The sequence below is a fragment of the Rhagoletis pomonella genome, unplaced genomic scaffold (genome assembly GCF_013731165.1).
Source record: "Rhagoletis pomonella isolate Grant_MI unplaced genomic scaffold, Rhpom_1.0 Rhpom_scaffold_00001, whole genome shotgun sequence".
NCBI lineage: Eukaryota > Metazoa > Arthropoda > Insecta > Diptera > Tephritidae > Rhagoletis > Rhagoletis pomonella.
The window spans coordinates 22,471,711-22,492,118 of record NW_023458555.1 but is presented as its reverse complement, the minus strand read 5'-3'; the positions used below and the strand labels follow the sequence as shown (position 1 = coordinate 22,492,118).

Here is a 20,408-nt window from a genome sequence, read left to right as displayed (position 1 = left end):
AAAAAAAAAAAAATGTATCTTCTTCGGAAAATGTATGTAATATTTTTAAACTTAATTCGAGGTAATTTTTGATTGAGTATCTTCAAACTTTTAAAATACATATACTAAATAAATATGGTTGGGCTGGAATGCCATAAAAGTAGCGCCGAGCGCCAAGGGTGTAAAAATCAGGGTCATAACAGTTATAAGTTTTATAGCAAAAACGTTGCTCCATAACAGTTATTAGATGAGAAATATTTTTTATTTCGTCGATAAGAGTTACAACCCAACGTTTATTTTTAGTAGAAGACCGTATGACTTAAAAAATAAAAGTCGGTGATTGATTTATATTGCTGACTTTTAAAAGTAAAAATCACTGGCTGATTTTTATTGATGACTTTTATAAATAAAAACTGTTATGTTCGGTTCTCGACTGTTTCGTTGAACGTTTCGCGGCCTTCTAAGGACAATTTCAGGACCCTTTCAGTCCCAGTTCTAGACCACTCGAGACTCTTCAACACTATTTCGACTAGTTGTCGTTCATTTTTTCGACTAGTTAAGGCCCAAAGAGGACTATTTCAGCACCATTTCAGGTTAGTTCACGACAATTTCAAGAATATTTCGGGGCTAGTTTGAGAACATTTAAAGTCAAGTTCAGGAACATTTCGGGACTAGTATAATTTTTTTGAAGGTTTCGGGCCTGTTCAGGACCATCTAAGGACCATTTGGGAGCTACTTCAGGACCATTTTACCACTAGTTCTAGACTAGCTCAGGACTATTTTGACTAGTTCGGGTTAGTTTTGCGACTAGTTAAGACCCATTTCTGAACTGATTCAGGACTATTTCAGCACCATTTAAGGCTAGTTAGCGACTATTTCAGGAACATTTCGGGTCCAGCTCAGGAGTATTTTGGGGCTAATTTGGGAATATTTTGGAACCGTTTCAAAACTTGTTCGAGATCTCTTCGGGACAAGTTAAAGACCTTTTCAGAGCCATTTAAGGACTACTTCAGTACAATATTTAGTCCTGAACTATTCTTGAAGTGAAGTTATGAAAAAGTCATGTACTGATCCTGACAAAATGAAATGAAATTAATGTTTAATTTCTAACCTAATCTATATATGTATATAACTGAATCACCTTATGCTGAAACAGATGTTTAGTTTGTACTCACGCCATTTTTTATTACCTTTTAAGCGCAACGTCTTTTCTGGTTCAGATCCATCATCGTGCAGCAAAAGTTCAGTGGAGGGCTGAAGTGCAACGCGGTCGGTCACAGGCTCCACTGTGACTAATTCGAAAATATTATTCGTTCTGTTTAAAATCTAATTGAATGTGCAAAAATAGAAAATTACGTAAAATCTCACTAACCTAATTATTAAAACCTACATACACCTACGCATGGCAGTTGAATGCAACCTTTCGACAAAAAATCTCAACTCACCAGCGTTTCTCGGCAATAACAAAGCCACCGAAGTTAATTCAAACCGCATTCAGCTGCCACACACCGTTAGTAATTTAAAAATTACTCATTAGCATGACCTCTACTTACGGTTTGGAATTTGAAGGCAATTAATGGACGCACCAGATCGAACCAGGCGGTAATCTTCTGGCCAAGTAGGTCGGGCAGAATGACCATCAGGGAATTACCAATGCTACGTACCACCATATCGGCACTGCATAGCGGCGATAAATTTGCAGCAGCAGCAGCAGCAACAGCACCAGCAACCAATAAGATGACGCAATAAAAAGAAGAACAAAAAAAAAACAGCCACAAAATTAGCGCTGAAATGCATTGCAGGCGCTGCGAAGTAACAAGTTGTGTGGCCAGGCAACAGCTGCAGCCAATGCGAATGCGCCAGTTAAGTTGCCACCGCTGCAATGCACTGCTGCGCCACATAATTAAAATCAACCACAAGCGCTGTTGCCACATACACATGTAAATACATATACATATGTACGTATGTATACTCAAATGACAGGCATTGGGTATTTAGGTACAACACGCCAGCACGCAACCCATCCGCCAGCACCGCTCACCGTGGCGTATACTTACCCAAATACGATGCAAAATGGAAATATTTCAAAGAGTACATGTGCACTGATGGGCAAGTGTTTCTCTTCGCGCGTCATCGCCAACGAAGCCAGTGTGAATGCACGATTATCGAATGTCAGCTGAAATGTCACATGCACCGTATCGAAGAGAATCTCCTCGCGCACCAATTCGATGTGCATTTCCTTGTGGTAGAAATGTCGCGCCACTTCACGTATTTGGCCCATTGTGTAGTAGACAAAACCGCGCCGCTTCGAACGATAGTGTAATGTGAGTCCTTGTCGTGTCTCATTTTCACAAATGAATGATGGCGCACGCATGCGGGGGTAGGAGAATTTCAAGTATTCATGCAGGTTATCGAGTCCATTGAGAAAGTCGCGCATATGTCGACCAAGTACGGAGAGAACGCGATCGTAACCATATTGGCCAACAAAGCCAACAAAATAAACACCCATTTGGTCCATGAATTCACGTTCGGAAACACCGAGTACCTGAAAGGAAATAAGTAAGGATATTGAAGAAATGTGAATATTTATTTGAAGTAGGAAATTTTTACAGCAGCATTTGCGGTGACAGAGAGACACCGTCGGCGAGTATTGCCATTCCCTGCGGTGTACAAGTTTATCGTCACAATCCGCATCATAGCGGGATTCTTCAACATATTGTTCATTTGTTCCTACACTCCGACGAAAGATAAGGACGATACGTCCAGATATCTCTATTTTGCTGCCACCGTCAAGAAATGAAAATCGTGCTCTGCAATTTTTATGCCAGGGTGATTAAATAGGGAATCATTTAGCCTTCATCATCAATACGAGAATCTAAATTGATTATGTAGTGCTTGAAGAAAGCATATTCGCAACTCGATTCTCACACCTCTGCTCTGTGGGAATACTCTTCGAGAACCCAACATATGTACATATGTGAGAATCAAGGATGTCCCAGGACTAAAAGCTCAGCTAGTCGACGACGTAGCGTAATCGTAGGTTGACGTCCGTATCAGCATATCAAATTTACTGTTGATAGAGAGAGAGAGAGAGAAGCAACGGCAACGTCACCGCCATAGGGTGGTGAGTTTCCGTTAACACGCGAATCCCATAAGATAGATCGTGTCTGCGTCAACCGACGTCTACGCTACGTCGTTGACTGTTTGCGCTTTATCACTTTAGCAACATTTATCCAAATGCCATTACAACAATAAAAGACGCAGTGGAATCACATTTCCTGCTCATTACATACCGCCGCAGATTATGCACTAGGAAGAAAAAGGCCACGCCTTTGAAGAACTCAACGCGAGCTATGCGCGATCGACATAGGAAGCTGAAGAGGGAAGCGAGACGTATTTTCCGAAATAAAAAAGGGAGTGGTGAAAAGCTGGAAATGTTGCCCAATAAAGAATGGTCGCAAATATTATGAGAAAATTCGGGGTCCCACCAGAAAGTTAGGTGACACCCTCAAGACAGTTTCAGCGGGGAAAGAGGGAGTGGGAGCATTTTTGAATAAATAAGCACTAATTTTGAATAGATAGGCTTCGTGTCAGGGAGAAAACCAAGGTATGTATGTGCTACTGCAAGTTATTTCTAGCCAGAAAAGTCGGTAATTCAAGCAACCATGGATCGGTTTCGCACTACGTTTGCTCTAGTGGATAATGCGCTATTGCTACTGTGGAGCAGAGTATTGAAGAAGACCCGAATTAGTCCATCCGCCATCGCGCGCAACAATTGGAGCTGTGCCCATCCACTTTATGGAAGATTTTGTGGAAGGATCTTTGTTTGCGGGCTTACAAAATTCAACTCGTGCAAGAATTGAAGCCGAACGACTATCAAGGGCGTCGCACGTTCGGTGAATGGGCCCAAAACGAGATGGCCACCGATCCAAGTTTTCACAAGAAAATTTAGTTCAGCGATGAAGCTCACTTTTGGTTGAATGGGTACGTTAATAAACAAAATCGTCGCATTTGGAGTAATGATAATCCACAAGTCATTATTGAGATGCCGTTACAACCTCGAAAAGTCAAGCAAATAGCTTTGTTTCATCTTTTGCCTAGCAGTAATTAGCGGAAGAAGCAGAATGGGTAAATTTGGGGATTTATATGTTCGCTTTTGTACTTTTATATATTTTTATTTGTCACTCAGCTGATGCGAATGCCGTTTCGGTTATGTTTTACTAGGCGAAATGTTGCGCCGTATACCATCAGACGGAATCGCTCCATCCGACCAAATTTGCTCAGAGATTTGGTTCTGTTTATACTTTAATGAATGTGTCTGGCGACCATGGAAATGGATTCCTTGACAATAGAAAAACGTCTATCTTCCATCTTGAAAGCTTTGAAACAAGGCCGCTAAAAATTTGTATATTAAAGTGAATTGAAGTGTATTGTGCATACATATAAAATATTTATGTGTACATTGAAGTTTTTTTGTAAGGAAAATGAAATTGAAAAGTATAACGTAATTTTTATTGTATGATTAGTTAATGAAATTTTTTAACAATGCGAGTATTTATATATATGGACATTAATAGAGTGCATTAAGAAATGATAGCGAACTGGCGGCTGAAAAGATCCAAAATTCGGTGGGTGGAATCTTTGGACATATTTACATTGTATTGCAAGTTAAAACGTTACATTGTCATTCGTATCCTTGGGATCCTCCTCGCTTAAAAAAGTCCCACTTTGAAGCGTTAATAAATGATAGCACCATTAAAGCAATATGCAATAAAATTTGAGGGGGACACCTTAAACTTAGTGTGGACAGGAGATTGGAGTTTCTCCATTCTTAATTTATAGTTAAAATTTTTTTTTGTGGTCAGCCTGCGCGAAGTTTGCCGGACATTTGTTGACATTTTCTCTCGAAGTCTTTTTTCTGCTATCCAACGTTGGAAGAATGCTTTTGCTTTGCACTTCCATTTGAAACTCAGGCACTTTCATGTGAATTGTGTTTATATGGCATACGGGAGGGCGATAGATTTTTTTATATTTAAAGTGTAGATTTGTATTATCTCTCAGATTTAAATCTTTCTAGCTAAAACTAAGCTACATACAAAATTTCATTAAAATCGGATAACAGTTACCATATCTGGTAAATGTTCATAGAACATTGCTTTCTGTGTGCAACTCAAACTGACCGCGGTGCTTATTCATACCAAAATTCATTTCACGGAACCCACTTTAGGAAGCTCTGGTGTAAGCTTTCAACTCAAAGACGACCAATTAGCAGCTCAATTTATTATACATATTCATATGCAGGTAAGCTAGTTATTTTGCACTTCGTTTTGTTATCCATTTGACATGTTTTTTAGCGTATTTTAGAGGTACTTAAAGGCATACATACTAAATGCATTTCGCTTTAAAATATTTACATATCTACATATGTACGCATGCATATCATTGATTTATCATTTACGAACATCCACTTCATTCGACTTACCTGTTGCGCCTTTTTCGCCAACTTGTTTAGCATATTCTCGGGATAAACTTGATGCACACTAAACGATGGCGAATCGATGCCAGATTGACGTCGTATATCCTCCCATTTGTCTTCACCGTAAACGGATTTGATATACTCGGAGAGATTCTCCAATAATAAACCATACATTTTCGGCCTAAGATGCTCGCAGTCGAGCGCTCAAAATAGGGTGGTGAGGTGCGGGAGTTCGGGAAATGTTTGAATCGCTTCTGGGATATTTATTTGTGTGTGAGCGCTTTCCTTTATATTGCTTCAGGAGTTATTTGTTTGTGTAAATCTGTTAAGTTAATAATGACTACAGCCATTAATTAATTTACTAGCTTCCATTTTGAATAGCTGAAAGCCATTTTCGTTGCGCGCTGTAAGAGGAAAGAAAAAAAGAAGAGAAGTGAATTATTGCAAATGGGCTGCCTTCGTAAATGTATTTATATGTATGTTTGTAAGTAAACAGGCTTTTGCTTTTAAATAATTTATCTTATTACGTAAGAAAGCGTTGTTTAGGTTGAGAATTTGAGGTTATGATTAATTATTGCTGTTGCATTGGGTAGGCGTAATTGATAAGTGATGGCAGTTTTCTTAGTATTTATTAAGTGATTTCAAAGATAAGGGATTGAGTTGTGATTTTGCTTTGCTTATACATAGAATTAAGGATTACTGAACAAATTTGTCAGTTAAATATTAGAAATTGGTAGAAAATTTATGACTTTTTTGTTTAAAAAATTGTTTGCTTATCACAATTATACGTCACCCCATATTGACAAGTTTTCACTTTATTTTTTCATTATTTAATTTTTAATATTTTTTTTGATAAAAATATAGTTTCTGCTCTAACAAAAACTTTATAAGTAAATAAGAATTCCAAACTTTGTGCAATATTAAAAAAAACTCAACCAATTTTCGAAAAAATTCCGGTTTTTAAATAAATTTCTTAAAAAGATTTTGAGTATGTCGTTTAATATCCCGTCATACATATTTACTCGACGCTATTTTTATAGGGAGAAAACAAAAAAAAAAAAATTGTCAAAAATCAACGGTGGGTCCTAGCTACATATCTCAAAGCTTGCACTTATTATACTACAAGTCATTTTTAGCAAAAAACAAAGCAAACTTAAATTCTCATATAAAAAAAAAATATATGTATATGAGTCATTCCATACAGTATTTACACATCAATATTTTTGTGGGGTGAAATACATTCCTTTTTTTTTACATTCTTTATCGAAAAAAAGAAGACACCTATTTTTTCATTTCGTTATGATGTTCGAAAATCGCGAAAACAAATTTTCCGAAATTTTGAACTCGCGGAGAAGTATCTTTCTTCAGTTGTTTGCAGTTAATAAACTATCTGTCGGAGAAAATCAGTTAAGGTATCAAAATGTGAGTGTAATATAGATTAAAATAAATTTTTATTTTTTATTTTTTTCAACCTGGATAGTTGTCAAACTTTATGGAGTAAGCTGTAAAAATTTGAGAGGGGATACACCAAAACTGTAGAAGTTACGAGTTTTTTCATACCTGCGTACATAAACATACAAAAAAAAAATTTCGACAAACTGATAACTTCCTCCTTTTTTAGAAGTCGGTTAAAAACTGAATGGGCTGCAAAACCGCATACTTAAAATCTTTGTAAGAAATCTGATTAAAAAGCTCAAAATTCTTACGAAAGTTCATTAAATTTTAATAAACATCGCACAAAGTTTGCCATTCGGATTTATACGGTTTTTGTTAGAGAAATTTTATCAAAATAATGTAAATTTAATAATAAAAAATTAATGGTCAAAACTTCACAAATCAATACGCGCCCATAAAGTTTACGAAAAAGTTAGCACAAGGGTTTGTTTTTCTTTAACATTTGTAGATTAAAAAAAAAGAAAAATAATTCACTAGATATTTACCTATTAATTGTAATACGTATGTACATATATGTACATATAAATATGTAGAAAAATATTATTTGTTTCACCTGAGTTTATTAGTTTTTAATCTTTTTTTTAACGTATCTTTTAATACGCAGCTATGCAAGTGTTCTCGGCATGTAAAATAAGTTCTTTTTAACCGTTAATATGTGAGTGTCACCTTCAACTAAATCTTTATATTTTTCTAAAACTTACTGCAACCCAAAATATATAACAGAAGTGGAAAAAATTTACCGTCGATATTTGCTTTTGGTTGTGTTGATATTCAATAGACTATTTTTGCATTAAAAGTGGCAGCTATATGTAAAAAAATAACAATAATAAAATGCGAGTACGTTTGATCTGTGAAATCAATTTGAAAACGTGCAGTTCCATTTATGTTACAATAATGGTGTGAGTGGTTTAGTGTTTCGTTTTGATTCAGTTTTTCTACAGAGAGATATATAAATACCAAGAGATTGGCGCTTACACACATGTAGTATGTTAGTGTTTGGCCGAGCTTCTCCTCCGATTTGTGGCGTGCGCCTTGATGTTGTCACAGAAAGGGAAGGGACCTATAGTTTTACGCCGACTCCGAATGGCGATTGTATTTTAATGAGAAGCTGTTTTTCATGGCAGAAATAAACTCGGAGGTTTGCCATTGCATTAGAAAAAAAAAACAAATTTTTTTTTATTTTTTGATGTTCGGTTGAACCGGGCTTGAACCTAGGCCCTGCGGAACGGCAGCGCATACTGCTAACCACTACACCACAGCGGCCGCCCAATTAAGTGCGTTGCCAGATTTAAAACGGAAAACCGTAAAGAACTCATTACTCTGAAATCAGTTGAGTAATGTTTATATTCCAATGATGCTATGTAGTTTATGTATCCATACGGTGACCATTCGTACCGATTTTGGCGGGACAGTACCGATTTTGAGAATATTTTTTTAAAAGTCGGGACGTACAAGTGTCCCGAATCTTATATTCGTACCGATTAAATCCCAATTTTTCAGTGTTTTCATTAAAAATTTCATAAGAGTATCCTTATACATTGGCCCAAAAACAATTTTTCGTACAAACATACTTTAGCAGCACTTTCGTATTTATGTAGTATACTTGTGTACTTTTTTATTTTGCTTTTTTATTGCTCCCCACTTGCTTCTTTGGAGAGCAGCTCACTTTCAGTCCCGCATCCAGCATCCTTATTTTCTGTGATTTTTGGTTATGTTTTATTACGTCATATTGTCTGCAATATAGCAGTCTATCATTCCTTTCACGGTTTTTTAAGTTTTTGTAATGATTTGTTAATTTTTTTTTTAATAAAACAGTTCTGACTGGAATTTAATGAGATTACAAAAAAATAATACTAATTCCCTTAAAAAAATCATGGCTATGAAAAATATAAGGTATAGATACATTTGCGAAAATATAAATAGGGATTATTTAATGTTTATTATTTTTTTTTTTATAAAAGTGAATGACTATGTAAGTCAAAATTTCAAATTTTGTACAAAAATTGAAAAATCCGAAAAAGTTTCATAAAAATTTTGAGCTTTTCAATTAGATTTCTACAAAACATTCTGAGTATGCAGTTTTGTAGGCCATTCGATTCAAAGTGCAAATTTTGAGTAACTAGGATTTGCCGCTGATTTTTGTAAATCTTTTTTTTGTGGAAGGTGTTGCTCATTTTCTCCATACAAAAAAATTGTTGAACAAACTTTGTATGGAAGAAAATGCGCGAATAAAAAATGCCAACGTGTACTGTATTATACTAAAATTTAATGGCCAACATTTGTTAAATTTGTCGATTTTTTTTAAATGTTCTACGAAGTTTGAAAATTTGATTTACATGTTTTTTTAATAGTAAGTTATATTTTCATAACAGTACGATACAGTATCCGTGAATTAGAACAGCTCTGTCCGCTTGACAAGCAGCCATTTGCAATAGAATTTGAGAAAAAAGTGTGTGACGTTCGTAATTTTGAAGTTTACTATTTCTGTTTTGTTTTTGTACAACTCTTGTTTTCAGTGCATTTTGGCGGTAATTTATTTCAATGATTTTTAAGCGATTTTCTATAACTTTTTTTCATCTATAATTAAAATGAAGGACGCAGTAATCGGTTGGAAAACACGTTCAAAAATAGTTTATTGGTTAGCACAAACAAGCACTCAGCTTTTCAGGACATCAACTCATACCACCAAATCATAATCAAACATACCCAGCAGGGTTTCATTAAAAGAATACGCTCTATTAGCACTCAATTAAACACTAATCGAACAATTAAGAATTAAAATTTTTTATGGTAAATCGAGCTCAATTAGCGCCTTAATCGAGAAAGCTGTGGTAATTGCTCGTTTGGCGGTCTCTCTGAACATGCTTCAAAGAAGTTTTAGTTGTTATCTCTGATTTAAAATTTTTAGGAGACTCCACACTCAATTATATCGCCTACTACTTTGGAGCGAATCAAAAGTGTCATTCTTCAAAGCGAAAAAAGCGCCAGATATTTGCTTAATTTTGTATTTATTTTAGAATGAATTTTCATCATCCCATGTCAAGTTTGATTTGGAAACAAATCGGTTACGGCGTTGTGCAATTTCATTACAAGCTTTTCCCACAATTCACTTGTATGTAAGTATGTCGCGGAATTTTGCAATCAATATTTCACCAACTTCCCGACGAGCTAGTGACTTGAAACTTCAAATTAAGCTTATAACCCGATGACAATGCAACATGAATTGACCCGATAGGTGGCGCAGCAGTCGAGACATTTGAAAACCCCGTATCTAGAAAGCTTGTTTAAATTTTTTTTTTACTATTAATTTATTAAGTGTAATTTTTTATTCTGTCTAGTTCGAATTTATTTGTGTTACATAACTAGGTAGTCCAAAACCGGTTTGTCTCTAAACTTGACAAGAAATGACGGAAGTTCGTTCCAAAATACATCATCTTCTTACCCTGTCGGAAGAATAAAGCAATGCCGATAAACAAGGAAATTATAAACCTCAAAACACCAGCCACAATATACTAATTATCATATGGTAACCTTAGTCTATTGAATATACACATATGCATACATATATATTGTTAATATTCTGAGAAAGACCAAAACACTTTTACTCAATCTTGCGAAGAAATTGAAGGCAAACTAGCAACAGTTGCACTCGCATTTCGCCTTAGCCGTGAGTCAATATGCATCTTGGCAACTTGCAACAGATGAGCCAATTAATATTTCAACACAAATGATTCGTTATGTCAATAGAAGATTATCCTACAAGACATTGCTGAGCACTTTAGGCAAAAATTCTCACACATTTACACTTTTGTTTTTGTAGTACGGCATAAATGAGTAGTTTGACTATTAGTACTGAGGACTTTCTGATGACAACATTGAGGGGAAAGTACTCAATTTTTTCCCATGGCCTGAACGAAAATGAGGACTTTGATAAGCACTTTTGTGATTAGGAGTAATGATAATATGAGTACTCATATGATACTCAGCTGTCTTGTAGGGTTATTTGCATTTCTACGTGACATGCATACATATACGCGGCGTTAAGGTGAGAAGTAACTAATGAATGATTTCTCAATATCGCATGCGTTAAAAGCCATAGACGAAAATTCAAGTGTCTTAAAATATTTAGAAGAGCTTTAAATTTATCTAAAGCAAAGTTTAGTTAACTAAAATAGGTGTAATGCACATACATACATATATATGTACCGATGTATGCGTGTACTAAGCCCTACATCCATTTGTTACTCATACGCCCTGGACGCCCCTTTTGATGGCATACAAAAAAATCCCACAAACACAATGCGAATAGACAAATTAAATAATACATAATTGTTAACATAAACCAAAGTCCCTCCAAGTATGCTTACCAATGTTGGCTGACGTGTTGATGATAAACTGTTTAATTCCCTTTATTTTAATATACCGCACTAAATTCTATTTGCAATCCTACAATTGCAGTCACACGAGCATGTGTACATAAATATACATATGTATATGTCCATATGCAAGTAAAGCTGTACATATGGATAAATAATTTAACTGCCATGGTCCTACTAAATCTGAGTCTAAATTGCGGCATTAAATCTCTACGGCAGACAATTGTCTGTACAGACATTTAGTAGGAAGATAATAATATTGTTCGGTATAAATCAGTAAATTAAGAGACAATTCCAAATGGCATTGTTTGCTGTTAAATGTGGCGTGTAAACATAATTGCATTTTCATTGGATAAAACTGTGCAATTTTTTATATTTCATAGAGCAAAGTGAGTGAAGATATAGTAAAAGGCAAATAGTAGAGAGTAATCACTCGTAAATAAATGCGTATCAAAGAATATAAAGCCAATAGTTTATTCTATAATACATTTTTCGGTCACTGATTCTGAACATAAGTATGTACATAAATATATTTCTTACATGGTTCTTATTTGCATCCTTTAGATTTTTCAAAAGTTGCTTATTTATAGGCCGCAAACTTTTGGAAAACTCTACTTTTAAAAATAGGTTTATTAAGAAGATATCGGTCGCTTTTTTTGGACACATGGCTTTAGTAAAAATTATGTATTTATAACACCAAAAACCAAAATGAGAATATAACGAGCTCTAACCGCCAAAACAACGTAAGCGACATTTTTTTCAAAATTTTCTTTTTGATGCAGATATATTCCTAGTCCTAGCTGGTCTTTTAGAAAAATAAGGTAATATTTGGAGTAGTAGTAGCGAAAATTTTCGAACCAATTAAAAAATTTTCCCAAAACTTCCGAATTATTTGTTCGCAAATAAGGCCAAAGGAGATAACGAATTTCATGTATACATATATTAAGAATCAGAAGACCAAGTGAAACATCCTAAATAAATAATATCGTCGGCCGCTGTGATAAGCAGTGCGCGCTTCCACTCCGCAGTACCTAGGTTCAAATGCTGGTCAAACCAACATCGCAAAAAATATAAAAAAGGTTTTTTCTTAACAGCGTTCGTCCTTCGATAGGCAATGGCATACCTCCGAGTGTATTTGTCTGCTCGGAATTACAAGTTGAGTTGAGTCGATTTCCGTCCAAGATACCGATTAAAAACGGGCTAAAATGAAGCTCTACTATGCTTTCGGGGGTTTTTTTTTCCTGTCGCGAGCCAACTGGTATGGGAAATTTGATACATCCGCGTGGATACATTACCGATGGCTCCTAAAACAAAACGCGAAGTTGGAGCAGGCGTTTTCTCTGAATCCGTAGTATTAAGTAGAATTCGTTTCAGACAGAAGTATTCGCTACGTACATTTTTTCGAACAGCCAAGCAGCCATTATGACTCTCGCGGCTGATCAAGCAATATAGCACCCTTTTAAACCCGCTTAGTTGTCAGTTCGAATCAGACACAGGAAATGAGGCGGCCAGATGAGTAAGTCAGTGAGGGTTCCATACTGGCATCAAACGAGGTCTGAATCTGACCCCCAATTGGAGCCACATACAAGGAAATCATCCTCAACAACCCTCAGAAACAGTTAAGAGCCATTAAGAGGGGACATGATTTATTAGAAAAATCCAGATCTGACATTGCGAAGCTAGTAGCGGCTATAAATAGGAAACTGACCTACAAAAACTTCTGTAGAAGCTGCAGGAACGAAAATGGACTATAGAACATCTTCTTTGTACAACCCTAACCTCCTCAGCTTACTTTATTTTATCTACACCTACGAGGTTTGTATATAGTATCAAAATGTCACTTTGGTACTACTTGGTCGTAAAGATTTTTGTCGGCATTCCAAACTAAATAAGTTTCGTAAATTCTCTACTCGGAGCCTTATAAAAAGCACTGACGCAGCGTGTAGGGTACAATATTTCTATTCAAAAATTATTCACCAAGGACTTTAGGGGTTAGCTAATATCTTAACTAAAATTATAAACGCCGACTCTGATTTGATGATGAATTTCTAAAATATTTTAAGTTAAGTTTAAGTTATCTGCTTTAATGACCTACTTCAAAGAGGTTGCGGTTATTGCGCTCAATTTTCTCTCATCCATCATCCAATGTACTTACATATGTATGTGTATAGGTAATTTTATTATATTAAAACTAGCAAATTGAATTTATTGCCCAAGGATATTACTAACATCTACAATATAATCACAAATGCTTTGAAGTCATCACCAGCATGTAAATTGGTTTTAAAAAGTGCTAATTAATGAGCTTTCTTTCTGCTCGCAGGGTTGCCCATGACTGTCTTTTGTTGAATGATGATGGGATCAGAAGTCCTAAATGGGTCCTATCGGGTGATAGTAAAATTTTTAAAGTTCCATTACTGCCTGGTGGAACCAACAAATGCAATATTGTGAAATTCCGAATTTTAATGCTCTTACCCACTAAGATTGCTCCAAATCGAGAAAAATAAACCCCTGTTTTTTTTTATTTTGAAATGAAAAAAAAAAAATCTGTAGAGTTAAAAAATATAAGTTTCTTGGTTCACAGGGAGGAATAAGTAGGTATTGAAAATGCCCCTTCAACTAATTTTATTCTTTAAGCTAATAAAGTTAGAAAGGCGAAATTAGAGTATGTAGTCGCGTGTAAATTATTATTTTTTTTTCAAAAATACATAGTACAAATTTTCAAAGATATTCAAGCATAAAATATCTAAAAATGACTTCTCAACTACCTATTCGTCCTTATGTTCCAATTTAAACTTTTATAAATTCTACAGAACTTTCTCTTTTATATTCTTATTGTACATTGCACTGAGATTCTAGATAATTTTTTGAACTAGTCATATCTTTAAAAAAGTCCTTTTAAGAAAAATCCTGCCGTCAGATAGAAGAACAAAAACGTTGTTTTACTATCTTTGGCGAATATATTGATTTTTTGTGGGTGTAAAACTGACTGTCGCCCTAGCGTATGAGCAACATTTTGTATATGTAAAATTGTAAAATTGGGCTTTATTTATACTAAATAAAATAAAGCGGTAGGCGTTGTTTTTTTTGATTTTAACGCCTTTTTCCGCCAGATACACATTTTGGCTAGTTTCCAATACAGCTATTTCAACAGGTGAGCCACTTTTTGAAAAAAACTAGATAGAAAAAATCGCTGGCTCGAAATTAATTTTAGACCTATGGTTTCTTGGGAAAAAATGCTTGAAATTACCCAAATAATCATAACAGCGATGTGCCTCAGTTAATCTTTTTGGGCCCCTACAAATCGATCCGCCCTAATACATATCTACATAATACTCAATTTAATATCTTATACTTCCAAGTCTCTAAACGACATCGATTCGTTTTCGTTTTCGTTTTTATATTCTTATTTGCTTTTGTAATTACAACAATAGGTATAAAAAATAGCTCTTATTTAAACTAGAAAGACGACATTTTAATAATCAGATAACAATTGAATAGATGTGCGTTTCCTTATTTTTTAAATTTTTTAAAATTTATTTCACAACAATATACATACATATGTACGTATTGTTAAAGCAATATATCTTCATTTTCCTGACCTTGCTTTCTTCAGAGTGAAATACACGCTACGATTGTTGTAAGTCTACATCTGATGCCACATCGTCAACCAGTGTGTTTATGTGTGTATATATGTATGTGGCAGAATAACAGTACCAGTTCCATCTATGTACGTGTCAAGTCACTTTTGATTGAAATGAAAGTGATGCGAAGAGCATGTTGACCATTTATTATGCCGAACACACAAAGTCTCTGTTACAGTTAGAATGATTGGCAAAACATTACTTTAGGACAGTTGCCCCTGGCATTTGCAGTGGCTTTGGGTGTTAGTTCTTTTCTTAATATATACAATTGTTGCTATTGTAATCCTGTTTCTTTGAGAGAGTTTTGTATTCTAAAATCAAAACAAGCAAAGTATGCAAATACTAGAGTTTATCTACATGCCCAAACAGATTCGAATTAAACCAGTTGCCCAGATCCTTCAAATTGACTTTTGTTTTCCTTTGGCAGCATTCAATGCAAGGAACGAAGACAGCATAGCTTATTATTGCAAAAAAGTGAAAATCAACAATAAACACAAAGCAATATAAGAAAATACTTGTATGTAACTAAGTAAATATGTATCTATGTACATATTTCCTGCTTTCCTTTCCAACCAAATGAAAACATTGAATTTTCACTCAAATGCCAAGGGCGTCAAATCAATTCCAGCTAAGTGTATATACATATTTATTTAATAGAAAAGTGACCAGACATCAAGACAGCCAGCCAGTCGGCATGCCAGCTGCTTTTGAAATACGCAACATAAATTTCCTTAAAAATTTTTTGCAGCTTTTGGCGCCATTGTGCATCATAGATGGGGCTGTGTGAATCTCTGAAAAAGTAAATATTTAGTTTATTGTTAATAGAAGTGTCTTGGTGGCTGTGGCAGCAAAGTTTTCTTGAACTTTACATTGATATGCATGTATGTGTGGGCATACATACATACAAGCAAGCACTGCAATGCCTGCTTTGTTGCCGGAAATTTAAGATATACATAACTAACTACATATTGAACTGTTGGTGCTTAGTTGAAATCCGTTTAAGATTTTGTTAAGCAATGAAAGTGTTTAAAAGCAAATAAACGAATTACACAGGATTAAGACTGGGATAATTTGAAAAGTTTTACGCCATGCTCGTTGACTTAAAGCTGTTCCTAAATTATAATGATTTTTTTTTGTATTCTAGGTATTTTGTTGAGCATTGAGGTTAGTGACAAGATCTTGTACCATTCTTGAAAATCGCAAATTAGTAGTTTTGAATTGATAAAATTATCCATGTGAAAATACGTGAAGTTAATGAATGAATTTTGAACTATATACGCATCTGAAATAAACTAGAAACGTTGCCTGAATAACTTAGTGAGAGGGGAGGCCAGTGTGTTTGCATATACATATGTATGTATGTATATTAGGGTGGTCCAAAAATGCATGTGAAAAAGTAATATTAGAGTTTTTATGCTCTCACCCCCTAGGAATTTTCTATACCGAAAAAATATATCCCTATTTTTTTAAATCAAAAAAAATTTTGAGGTCGCTCAAGTGCTCAAAGTTCCCCATATATTTTAAATGGCAATATAAATCGATCGCAAAACTTTGTTTCTCTTTAGGAGATTCCCAATAATAATACCCAATTATTTATTTATCTTTATCATTTTTTAAAGAGGTGGCAACCCTCCTCACAAATATTCTCGGCAGTAAACTTTTTTGTTTTATAAATATTGACACAGAATGCGAAAGGAGCTTTTACTCGATAAAAATCCTGATAACATTTCTTTACAAATAATTTATCAAGAAAACACAGAATTAGGCGGAAAATAAACGAAAGTCATATGTAAAAAATTTGGTAAAATGCTGTGTTTTTGTTATATAGTGACCTATGATTTTATAAAAAGTAATAAAAAAATAAACGGTCCAATTTGTCAATACGTAGGCATCATATAGTTATGATAAGCTTTATTTTTTTTTAAGGAAACTATTAAAAAAATTTCATCGATAAAGTCGCATAACGCTTTTATCTTTAAACATCGAATTATTTTTCTTCGGAGACTAGAGGTCAAATTCCCTTTTAGCGCTCTTACTTCCATGTCTAATTAAATTTTTGAATAAGGGTCAAAAAACTAAATAAACGGAGTGAAAGTCGTAAATTTTTTACAAAAAATTTGCTCACTAAATTTTGCCGTAAGTCTCTGAAGCCCGGAGTACCCATATATTCTATTGACCCTACAGAAAATTTAGTTAAAGTTTCATCTAATCGGCGAATTTTTTATCTTTGGTGACCTATAGTAAATTTCGCTGCTTAAAATTTCTGATTTTTCAAAGAAATTCTATAATCCAGCTTCAAAGTATTACGGTGTTCACATGAGGCGATTTTCTAAGAAATTTTAGAGGCAATTTCATTGGAAGCGATTATTTAGTTGAAAGTCCATTCACACCAGGCGATTGTTGTTTTCAACTAAAAGTTGCCTGTAAAATCGCCTCATGTAAACACCGTATCAGATTCAAAAAGACCCACTATGTTGGAGTTAAAAAGTAAAAATCTTCTAAGAAAAAATATGTCTTTATAAATATTTTACTAGGTGTCTCTTAAAACAAGGATTAAGTTTGAAGGCAACACATAAAATTAATTGCAATATAATTTAATTTGTACCACTGTTTGCCAATAATTTAGCGCAACTAATCAAAAATCCTAAAAATGCGTCACTGTATAATTTGCCATTGTACAAAGTTGCTTCAAAGTATCTTCGTTTGATATGACTATTGCGTAGATGTGGACCTTAAAGCTATTCCGCCAGCATAATTTTAAGCAAGGAATTGATTGTTTGTTTAAAAACATTTTTAAGCATCTCCTATTTTCTAAACTAAAGTAAAAATTAATTGATGCAACAACCACAGCGAACTGAAAAAGTTTAAAGCGATGAACAGTTATTTGAAAAGCTTTTATCGAGATAAAATGCAGACACTAAACCAGCGACCGTAACAGCTACAACTTATTATTAAAAAAATCATTCTTTAACAATTATTTTTTGAGTTTTATTGAATTACTCCTTGAATAACATTTTTTCTGATTTTTATTTTATAAATCCAAAATAACAATTATTTTTGATTTCTATCTAAAAAATCTGCAGTTATTTTTGATTTTTAAAGTATATATCTTAGATAATAGTTACTGAAGACTTTTATTTATAAAAGCCATCAATATAAATCAGTCACTGACTTTTATTTTTAAAATCATACTTATAAAAGTCATTTGTATAAGTCGTAGTAAATTTGGGTTCTCCAACAGCTTCTTAACTGCGAAAAATTATGATGACTTTTATACGTATGATTTAAAAAACAAACATCGGTGATTGAGTTTTTTTTTGATGACTTTTATAAATAAAGGTCTTAAATAACTGTTATCTAAGACATAAAATATAAAAATAAAAATAACAGTTATATACAGATATACGTATGATTTAAAAAACAAACATCGGTGAGTGAGTTTTTTTTTTGATGACTTTTATAAATAAAAGTCTTAAATAACTGTTATCTAAGACATAAAATATAAAAATAACAGTTATATACAGATTATTTATATAAAAATAAAAAATAATTGTTATTTTGGATTTGTTAAATAAAATTCGAAAATAATTGTTATTTGTGTTACTTTTGCATAAAAATTACAAATAAAAATTTATTTTCAAATTTGATTCTCGGTGAAGAAAGAAATCGATTGGTATGTATCATTTAGTTATAGAACATTTCCTTCATAGTGAATTTTTCAATGACAGCTTTCATCAATAACTGTTATGTTTGGTCCCTGCACTAAACAGATTATCACTGAAAGTAAAACCGGCGTGAAATTGCATCTTTTCGCACAGCATGGAGACGTGCTTGAGGCAAACAATTAATGCGCGGAAAACTGAGTAATGTGTGGCGATTAAGCAGAAGAATAGTTAGGAAGGTAAATATTTATATGTATATACGTATGTGAAAAAGACTGTTAATGAAATTTTTGAAAGATTGCGGTGCGTTGTAGCATATAACATGTAGATATATAGACACAAAAGAAGAAGCACACAAAATTACTTAGGCGTAAGAAATATGCTTACGTGAGAAACCCCTCACATACATACATACGTAATAAGATTATGGGTACGGAAATATGTATGTACATGTGCACAATAAAGTGAGTACTTAGCAAAAGGAAACCTGATCGGTCCTGTATTATACCAGAAAGTACCCTTTTTTGACCTATTGCCCTGGTAATTTCTTTATTTTATACGGGACGCCAAATGTTCTGTATTTCTTCTAATGTCCTGTAGTTGTCCAGTATTCGGTGTTTCGACGCCTTAACAGCTCATTAAAATGACATGCCTATGAACGAGTTTTAAGATGAACGGAATTTTCTCCATAAACAGTTATTATATTCTAATCTGAATGCCTGTGTTTCGATTCGAGCAATACATACAGTGACCAAAATATAAATTAAGACTCGAAAGCAAGGTTTGGCTATTTTTCCTTTTTTTTATTATTATTATGAAAGAAAAGCTCTTTTCGTAACAAAAAACCATATAATATTGTTTAGGCGTGGCTGTTAACACCAGGCGCCTAAATTCATGCTACGTACTGCTGCAGCCGCAAAAACATCCTTCATTAAATTAATGAAATTTTCGAACATGCACTTCTCAACTACCATGTAATAAAACTTTCTTAAGTTATAATTTGATGGCAGATCAAACTATGCTCGGCCTAGTCTCATGCATCCTCCGGACAATGCTACCGAACCCATTTGCGGACTCTGCATGACTTACAATCTTGCAGAGGTAGTAGAAGAACTTTACCATTGTCCACAGTGCCTACCCACCATTTTTTCACCAATAAATATTTTTTTTATATAAATACATATATGCAAACATACTAGTTTCCCCTCTCACTGAGTTATTCAAATACCAAATTTCTAACTTTGTGCAAAAAACTATAAAAATTAATTCTGCAATGTTTCACCAAAATTTCAAACTCCCTAATTAGAATCTTTAGAAAAAAAGGAATGGTTTGCAGTTTCGCACCGCATTAAAATTGAGTATAATAAAGTGCCCCTCATTTGCTTCTCTTAAAAAAAAAAAAATGCTCGAACATACTTCCTTTGTATGAAAAAAATGAGCAACATCGTCAACAAAAAAAGAAAAAATTCAAAAATTAGCGGTGAGTCTTAGCTACTTCAAAATTGCACTTTATCATAATAAAATTTAAAGATTTTTTTTAACAAATTACGCGGGGTAAAAGCCCGCGAAAAATTTCCTACAAATTTGTGATGTTACTACAAGGATGCTGTTTCAGGGCTAATACATCTAGAATCATTGAAGAAGGCTTTAAGATCTGTAAGTTTTTGTGTAAAAAATTTACAAAATTATTTCTTGTTCCATATTCGGCTCCCATAAATATGGTCACCGTATACATATGTATGTACATATATAGAACCCACGCTGTTTACCGCTGATTAGTATTTATTTCGCTTAGAAATCTACTTTCATGAATTAA

General features: G+C 34.0%; 1 protein-coding gene across 1 annotated transcript in view; it reads left to right on the top strand.

Moving 5' to 3' along the window:
* Positions 1–20,408, top strand: part of LOC118740873 (soluble guanylate cyclase 88E-like) — a 50,278-nt gene that overhangs the window by 1,512 nt on the left and 28,358 nt on the right. Inside the window, exon 5 of the mRNA XM_036472647.1 lies at positions 19,845–19,858. Within this exon, the coding sequence (XP_036328540.1) occupies positions 19,845–19,858 (14 nt within the window). The remainder of the gene's footprint in view (positions 1–19,844; positions 19,859–20,408) is intronic.